Source organism: Coregonus clupeaformis, chromosome 17 (genome assembly GCF_020615455.1).
Source record: "Coregonus clupeaformis isolate EN_2021a chromosome 17, ASM2061545v1, whole genome shotgun sequence".
In the NCBI taxonomy this organism is placed as follows: domain Eukaryota; kingdom Metazoa; phylum Chordata; class Actinopteri; order Salmoniformes; family Salmonidae; genus Coregonus; species Coregonus clupeaformis.
In genome coordinates, this window is record NC_059208.1 from 35,703,437 (window position 1) to 35,713,011 (window position 9,575).

The 9,575-nt window shown below is 43.3% G+C and overlaps 1 protein-coding gene across 1 annotated transcript; it reads right to left on the reverse strand.

The window, feature by feature from the left end:
• Positions 1–4,214: 4,214 nt before the first annotated feature.
• LOC121586318 (secretory carrier-associated membrane protein 3) lies at positions 4,215–9,184 on the reverse strand. The gene is made up of 9 exons (XM_041902918.2): positions 8,730–9,184; positions 8,142–8,222; positions 7,663–7,788; positions 7,263–7,386; positions 6,889–7,017; positions 6,146–6,305; positions 5,925–6,026; positions 5,593–5,710; positions 4,215–4,835 (listed from the first exon to the last, which is right to left on the reverse strand). The coding sequence occupies exons 1-9, from the start codon at positions 8,781–8,783 to the stop codon at positions 4,683–4,685; spliced, it is 1,047 nt and encodes a 348-aa protein (XP_041758852.1). The 5' UTR covers positions 8,784–9,184; the 3' UTR covers positions 4,215–4,682.
• Positions 9,185–9,575: the final 391 nt, after the last annotated feature.

Here is a 9,575-nt window from a genome sequence, read left to right on the forward strand (position 1 = left end):
TTGGTTTCTTGCACATAAATATCAGAAGTCTACTTCCTAAGTTTGAGTTATTCACTGCGTTAGCTACACTCTGCCAACCCTGATGTTCTAGCAGTGTCTGAATCCTGGCTCAGGAAGGCCACCAAAAATTCTGAAATTTCCATCCCCAACTATAACATTTTCCGTCTAGATAGAACTGCCAAAGGGGGTGGAGTTGCAATCTACTGTAGAGATAGCCTGCAGAGCTCTATCATACTATCCAGGTCTGTGCCCAAACAGTTTGAGCTTCTACTTCTAAAAATCCACCTTTCCAGAAATAAGTCTCTCACTGTTGCCGCTTGCTACAGACCCCCTCAGCCCCCAGCTGTGCCCTGGACACCATATGTGAATTGATTGCCCCCCATTTATCCTCAGAGTTTGTACTGCTTGGTGACCTAAATTGGGATATGCTTAATACCCCAGCCATCCTACAATCCAAGCTAGATGCCCTCAACCTCACGCAAATTATCAACGAACCTACCAGGTACAACCCTAAATCCGTAAACATGGGTACCCTCATAGATATCATCCTGACTAACATACCCTCTAAATACACCTCAGCTGTCTTCAACCAGGATCTCAGCGATCACTGCCTTATTGCCTGCGTCCGTAACGGGTCCGCGGTCAAACGACCACCCCTCATCACTGTCAAACGGTCCCTAAAACACTTTAGCGAGCAGGCCTTCCTAATTGACCTGGCCCAGGTATCCTGGATGGATATAGATCTCATTCCGTCAGTAGAGGATGCCTGGTTGTTCCTTAAAAGTAATTTCCTCTCAATCTTAAATAAACATGCCCCATTCAAAAAATACAGAACTAAGAACCGATATAGCCCCTGGTTCTCCTCAGACTTGACTGCCCTTGACCAGCACAAAAACATCCTGTGGCGTACAGCATTAGCATCAAATAGCCCCCGCGATATGCAACTTTTTAGGGAAGTTAGGAACCAATATACACAAGCAGTCAGGAAAGCAAAGGCTAACTTTTTCAAACAGAAATTTGCATCCTGTAGCACTAACTCCAAAAAGTTTTGGGACACTGTAAAGTCCATGGAGAATAAGAGCACTTCCTCCCAGCTGCCCACTGCACTGAGGCTAGGAAACAATATCACCACCGATAAATCTACAATAATCGAGAATTTCAACAAGCATTTTGCTACAGCTGGCCATGCTTTCCATCTGGCTACCACTAACCCGGCCACCAACTCTGCACCCTCTGCTGCAACTTGCCCATGCCCCCCGCTTCTCCTTCACACAAATTCAGACAGCTGATGTTTTGAAAGCGCTGCAAAATCTGGACCCCTACAAATCAGCTGGGCTAGACAATCTGGACCCTTTCTTTCTAAAACTAGCCGCCAAATTGTCGCAACCCCTATTACTAGTCTGTTCAACCTCTCTTTCATAACGTCTGAGATCCCCAGAGATTGGAAAGCTGCCGCGGTCATCCCCCTCTTCAAAGGGGGTGACACTCTAGATCCAAACTGCTACAGACCTATATCCATCCTGCCCTGCCTTTCGAAAGTATTTGAAAGCCAAGTTAACAAACAGATCACCGACCATTTCGAATACCACCGTACCTTCTCCGCTATGCAATCCGGTTTCCGAGCTGGTCACGGGTGCACTTCAGCCACGCTCAAGGTCCTAAACGATATTATAACCGCCATTGATAATAAACAGTACTGTGCAGCCGTCTTCATCGACCTGGCCAAGGCTTTCGACTCTGTCAACCACCGCATTCTTATTGGCAGACTAAATAGCCTTGGTTTCTCAAATGACTGCCTCGCCTGGTTCACCAACTACTTCTCAGATAGAGTTCAGTGTGTCAAATCGGAGGGCCTGTTGTCTGGACCTATGGCAGTCTCTATGGGGGTGCCACAGGGTTCAATTCTTGGGCCGACACTTTTCTCCGTGTATATCAATGATGTCGCTCTTGCTGCTGGTGACTCTCAGATCCACCTCTACGCAGACGACACCATTTTGTATACATCTGGCCCTTCATTGGACACTGTGTTAACAAACCTCCAAACGAGCTTCAATGCCATACAACAATCCTTCAGTAGCCTCCAACTGCTCTTAAACACTAGTAAAACTAAATGCATGCTTTTCAATCGAACGCTGCTGGCACCCGCCCACCCGACTAGAATCACCACTCTCGACGGGTCTGACCTAGAGTATGTGGACAACTACAAATACCTAGGTGTCTGGTTAGACTGTAAACTCAACTTCCAGACTCACATAAAGAATCTCCAATCCAAAGTTAAATCTAGAATCGGCTTCCTATTTCGCAACAAAGCCTCCTTCACTCATGCTGCCAAACATGCCCTCGTAAAACTGACTATCCTACCGATCCTTGACTTCGGCGATGTCATTTACAAAATAGCCTCCAACACTCTACTCAGCAAATTGGATGTAGTCTATCACAGTGCCATCCGTTTTGTCTCCAAAGCCCCATACACTACCCACCACTGTGACCTGTACGCTCTTGTTGGCTGGTCCTCACTACATGTTCGTCGTCAAACCCACTGGCTCCAGGCCATCTATAAATCACTGCTAGGTAAATCCCCGCCTTATCTTAGCTCATTGGTCACCATAGCAGCACCCACCCGTAGTCTGCGCTCCAGTAGGTATATCTCACTGGTCATTCCCAAAGCCAACACCTCCTTTGGCCGCCATTCCTTCCAGTTCTCTGCTGCCAATGACTTGAACGAATTGCAAAAATCTCTGAAGCTGGAGACTCTTATCTCCCTCAATAACTTTAAGCATCAGTTGTCAGAGCACCTTACCGATCACTGCACCTGTACACAGCCCATCTGAAATTAGCCCACCCAACTACCTCATCCCTATATTGTTATTTATTTTGCTCTTTTGCACCCCAGTATCTCTATTTGCACATAATCTCTTGCACATCTAGCATTCCAGTGTTAATACTATTGTAATTATTCTGCACTATAGCCTATTTATTGCCTTACCTCCATAACTTGCTACATTTGCACACACTGTATATATATTTTCTGTTGTATTTTTGACTTTATGTTTTTTACCCCATATGTAACTCTGTGTTGTTTTTATTGCACTGCTTTGCTTTATCTTGGCCAGGTCGCAGTTGTAAATGAGAACCTGTTCTCAACTGGCTTACCTGGTTAAATAAAGGTGAAATAAAAAATAAAATAAAAAAATCTGCCTGGTACAGTTGAAACCGGGATTCATCTGTGAAGAGCACACTTCTCCAGCGTGCCAGTGACCATTGAAGGTCAGTATTTGCCCACTAAAGTCGGTTACGACGCCGAACTGCAGCCAGGTCAAGACCCTGGTGAGGAAGATGAGCTTCCCTGAGACGGTTTCTGACAGTTTGTGCAGAAATTCTTCAGTTGTGCAAAGCCACAGTTTCATCAGCTGTCCCGAGTGGCTCGTCTCAGACCAAGAAGAAGCCGGATGTGGAGGTCCAGGCTGGCGTGGTTACACGTGGTCTGCTGTTGTGAGGCCGGTTGGACTTACTGCCAAAATCTCTAAAATGACGTTGGGAGGCGGCTTATGGTAGAGAAATTAACATTACATTATCTGGCAACAGCCCTGGTGGACATTCCTGTAGCCAGCATGCCAATTGCACGCTCCTTCAAAACTTGAGACATCTGTGGCATTGTGTTGTGACAAAACTGCACATTTTAGAGTGGCTTTTGTCCCCAGGACAATGTGCACCTATGTAATGATCATGCTGTTTAATCAGCTTCTTGATATGTCACACCTGTCAGGTGGATGGATTATCTTGGCAAAGGAGAAATGCTCACTAACAGGGATGTAAACAAATGTGCACAACATTTTAGAGAAATAAGCTTTTTGTGCAAATGGAACATTTCTGGGATCTTTTATTTCAGCTCATGAAACATGGGACCAACACTTTACATGTTGCATTCATATTTTTGTTCAGTATATTAAACAAGTTACAGTAATAATAGAAGTGATGATTAAAAGGATAGGAAGAAATGCATCATCGATGTAGTTTCCCAGGAGTCTGTGGGGAAGACTACAGTACATCTTTATCAGTCCAGTGAAGAGGTTGTTTTCAGAAACTGTACATTGAATAACACGCTCTGCCCATATTAGTCTTAGACGTAATAGGCCTACACTATTTTAGGTAAGGCTACTGACATGATGACTAATGATACTGTATCAGTGAAGTGACCAAAGGAAAGTTGAAAATATTGAGCATATCAACTGATTTTATTAAAACCAAGAAAGAACGACAATGGCGATCATGACAACCACATACAGCATCAACATAATAATAGCAATAATATTACAACCCAAAACAACGTATTTTTCTCATTTACAGTTATGATTTTGGCAGATAGCGTGTGTAAATAAGTAGGCATTCTCATTTGGGATATCAAAACAATTGACATGTTAGAGCTCACTTTAGCAAACAATAGCATTGGCCACAGATAATTGAACCGTTCGGCTGTTAATTAAGTGTTAAATATGGAGCATCACTTCAGTGCATGCATCACAAACTCAAGTCCCACCCCTTTCACCTACTTTGATGTAACAATTTATCAAAACACCTGAGTCTTGCCTACGTCTTTTGTATTGTACACCCTCATACTGTACCTACCCCTCTCTCCCTCACTCTCTACCAGCGCCCTTGCCCTACTTGCCTGCCTTCCCTCTCTATCGAGCCGCCCCAGTAAAGGCCCCCTGAGCGGCAGAAGCAGTGGCGTTGGCAGCTGCCTGGCGTACAGCCTGATTGGACATCACTCCAGTGGCAAACTCAGCCTGAGCCTTCACGAAGCTGGCACCGGTCTGCCTGTACAGAGAGTGGACCTGGAGGGGAGAGGAAGACAGGCTTTGATACATGATACATATGGGCAATTCCACAGTAACAGAGTGATGCTGAGACTCCGTTTTTCACTTTAAAAAATGTATGTCAAACAAAAAACAATGATTGCAAAGTTAAACAAACCATACAGCTATGTACAAGGACTACTTTTAACAATTTCCACTGAACATTTTACAAAAACACATTTACACAAGAACAGTGCAGATGCAAAGTTTGGTAACAGAATGACGGCACAAACTGTTATTCTGTTACCAAACTTTGCATCTGCACTGTGTTTTATTCACTGGAAATTGTTAAAAGTAGTCCTAGCGCATAGAGTTCCATGGTTTGTTTAACTTTGCAATCATTGGTTTTTGTTCGACATACATTTTTGAGCGAAGAATCTGAGTCTCAGGATCACTGTTACTGTGGAATTGCCCATATCTCAACACCATACTCGCTATCAATCTGAAAACAATACTGTAAATAATACTCTGAAAATTCAAAACAATTACTGTGGACAATTCTAAATGTTTATTGACATAGTGGGTCAAGATGAAAAATATGTGAGAATCTAGGTGTATATGTTGTTGCCTTTTTACCCTCATCCTATTCCTTCCTCCCCCATGTTGTACTTCATTCCAAGCCATTGTCTACCTACTGTAATTGCTCCACACTGTCCTGATTTGCCCTAGCATACAATATCCTTTAGACTGGTTAAAACAGGCTAAATTCCCCTCCCTCGCCTTCATTTCAGGTTACCCTCTTGAGCATGACGACCCCCATGGCAGCCTGGGCAGTGAATAGGATGGCATTGAGCATCATGATCACACCAACAGGCACGCTAGTCTTCAGAGCAGCCAGACTCACAATCCAGCCGCTGAGTGGAACAGAGACAGGGAGGGAAGGAGAGAGAGAGACAGTCACAAAGAAAGAAGACAAAGAGAGACGGGAAGGGGGGGTGAAGAGTAGGTGTATGAGGAATGTACTGTATAGGAGATGTAATACAGTAAAGGTAAAGTAAGATATGATAGTAATTGTAACATAGTCGTAAGATCGCCCTTATCAATGGTTGGCTTGTTTGTGGCACGTACCTGAAACCCCAACCAGGAATGCCAATGGTCATGATGACATAGAAGATCACTTGGACAAAAAAAATGAAGAAGAAGGCGAAGAAGTTGAAGGAGCTGTCACTCCTGAAATAAAAAATGCATTCATAGGTTCACTGTAATCTGATATAAAGAGGGAACATAAATAGATCATGTCCGTTTTGTAATGACAAGCCACTAAATTGGAAATGTGCAATAGTACGCACCTGAAGGCTTTGTACACAGGCCTGTACCAACAGACGAAGGAGCAGGGGGTGAAGAGGAGGACCCAGAGGATGGCCAGGCCCAGCCCAACACCACCAGAAGGATCCACACAGAACAGACTCAGGCAGGAAATTAAGTTAAACGCCAGCACGCAGGCTGTGACTACGAGAGGGGGAGAGAAAGAAGACAGAAGGAAGAGCGTAGGATGGGTGAAGTGAGGAGGGAGAGCAAGGGAGTGAGAGAGGGGATGAAAAGTGATGAGGAGAACGGATGTGAAGAGTAGATAAAGGGGGAAAGGATGAGAAAAGGGGGTCAAGACAAATTAGATAAGGGAGGTGACAGAGATGCAGACCAGAGATGGGGGGGATGGATAGGTATGTAGGCAAAATAAGAAGAGAAAGGTGGGAAGGTCAGAACTACAGTTTGGATATTAGAGCACTTTAAAGTTTCATTGGAAAGGAAAGGGATAAAGGGATAAAGTTACATTGGTAAACTGAATGCACACAGGTGCACTTTTTGATTAATGTATCACTTCTAAATTGGTGTAAATTATTTTGAGAAATCTCTACGTTTTAACATTGTCATTAAGTATTAGGTAACATTCTTAAAGTGCTTAACATTTTCATTAAACATTTAATCTAAGCATTACTATAATCATCATTCTTTCATGGAAGTGTTACTTATTACAGATTACTTCACCAGACAGACAGCAGACAGCCAGCCAGGCACAGACGGGGAAACTCACACATCCAGTAGTAATACATGATGGAGACAGTGCGTTGGAAGCTCTGGCTGATCTCCATGTTGATGTCTTGGTAGAAGCAGGGTCCCACAGGGCAGAAAGAGGGCAGGGGAGGCCAGTTATTCTGACGAGCTGACAGAGAGATTGGGGAAGAGAGTGTGTTACTTCAAATGATTCAGCAATGGGAGAAATCTTTGTTTCTTAATGTTACAAGTGCAGTTAGGAACCAGTGTACGTTAATCCTTCCATCTCCGATCCTTCCTTTATTAACCCCTCCCCCCACCCCTCAATCATTTCATATCAGACATATGGATCCACTTTTTTCTATCAAACCAATCTCTATCATCACCACCACCACCACCTCCTCCCTCTCTTACTGGCTCCAGGGCCGAGGGCATGTGAGTCCAGCTCCCTCTCCCTCCTCTCCAGCTCGCGGGCTTTCTTCTCAAGCTCTTCCTGCTTCCTCAGGAGCTCTGCTGTGGTGGCGTTGACCGCGGTCTGCTAAAGAGAGAGAAGGAAAACGTCAGGCTTTAATAGAGCTGAATATAGCTCCATATACCTTAGTAGAAATACTGAAGTTGAACTTGATTTAGTAGAAATTAGTCTGATAAGTTCAGGTGCTCCATGTCAAGCTAGTAAATAAACATTGGGAAATGTAATTATCATACAGAAATATGAGTTGCTTGTCTATGAGTATTATTTCTAGCTGAATAAGGGTAATTCTATAACCTGTACAGGTGACTCCTGACAATTGTGTAATACATATAGAACAAGTACCTGGGGGGTGAAGGAGGTGCCATAGTTGCGGGAGTCTGTGGGTGTAGTCCTGCTGGGTGGGGTTGTTGCAGTAACAACAGGTTGGGGGTTGGATGGTGCGGTGGCTGCATAGGGTGGTGGTGGGGGCTAGAGAGTGGATGACGACAAGAAATCGACCTATATCATTACCAATAACGTTTATAATAATCACAAACAACGAGTGGCTATAGAGCATATGTCCAAACAACTCTGTATGGGCGTGGAGCATCGTGGCATGTTACCATGTTCAATTGCTTGGAATGTAGTAGCATTCATGCTACTCTGCCGAAGCACATCTATGACGAAAGACGCAATACAGCTAGCATATGTAGACGCCATCTAGCTAGCCTATGTACTCCTGTATGCATTATTACCATACTGCATTACTATTACTGCATATACTGAATCTCCAAATCGTTCCTATTCTGACACAAAGGCATAGATAACTACACATCTCTTACCCCATTTTTATTGTCAAATGGGTTGTAAAGATCCAGTGTGGCATACTCAGTGTTGCTGCTGTGTTGAGTCACTGCAGGGTCCTGACATACAAACAAGATAAACGTCACTAACAGAACATCATAAAAACAATCACTCTGGGCTACGTCATTGAGATCCTATTACTATTTTATTATATTAAATTATTATAATTCCTAATTCTATGACATACCGTCCTAAATGACACCCTATTCCCTATATGGTGCAATACTTTGGACCGTAGAATCAAAATAGTGCCCCTATGTAAGGAATAGGGGCCCATTTGGGACGTCCCCTTGACCACGTAAGTATCAATATGTTCTCTTTCATTCAATGAGCCCTTTGAAAATGTTTTTGTGTAAAGCTACTAGATATATCATTAGAATAGCCTGGGTTAGAGCATGGAGAAAGCAGCAAAATCACGTCATGAGTAACAGCACGTCTGCCATTACGTTACAGTGCAACAGGCGAAACATCATGCCCTTTTCACCAACATTGTAATGTTAGCAAAAAAAAGAAGAATAAAAGAACAGTAGCTAAGTAAAGTATTTTACGTTTGCATATCATATCACCTGGAATGGGTTGTGGTCGTCGCCTGGTTTCGGAAAACTTGTGTATTTTGACATTTTTTTTTACAGCAATTCTGTATGTCCTGCTCAGTTCAAATAGAAAACCTATCTACTGACACAACAGTTAACTAGCTAGCCAACAACCTGTTTCCCGTTATTTCGGAGGCTGTCTAGCTAGCTATATTCTGCTGACTTGGTTAGCTACTACTAACAAGCTACAGCTCCCTAGCAAAAAAAAACAAAAAAAACTGTTAGATGTTATGTCTGTATCGGGGTTGTCATCGTCTAGCTAGCCAGTTGTTAATATATTTAAGTTATAGATTTATCGACGTTTCTCCTTCAGTCGTATTTTTGCTTGCAGATTCCCTTTGTTATTGCCTGCAATAACAAATTAAAAAAATTGGCCGCTGAACAAAAACAAATGTGATCCAGGAAGTAATGTCATGTGACTGCGGCTACAAGAAGAAGCACGTGCGCAGTAATGGGGGCGGGGGCGTTTGTGCTTAGCCAAAACCGCTCGACTGCTGCAGGCCACATGTATATATTTTTATTCCGCAATTAATTTTATGATATCCATGCCACTTCATTATCACGAAACTGTTGATTTCCCCCGCTTTTAATTATGCCCAATGTGGAAGGCACACATGGGGGTAGCGTAGCAATGAACAGGTACGTGCACTTCTCTGCTACTGCCCTCAGACATCCTCTCCTCCCCTCTGTATTCCACGCAACTACTATATTTATTATATAGTTTGAAAAATGTGCAATGTAAAAGGAAAAAAGAGAAGAGGTAGATTTCCATCCAGGAGAAATTAAGAAAAATGCTGTCCACCACAAGGTGTCACTGTC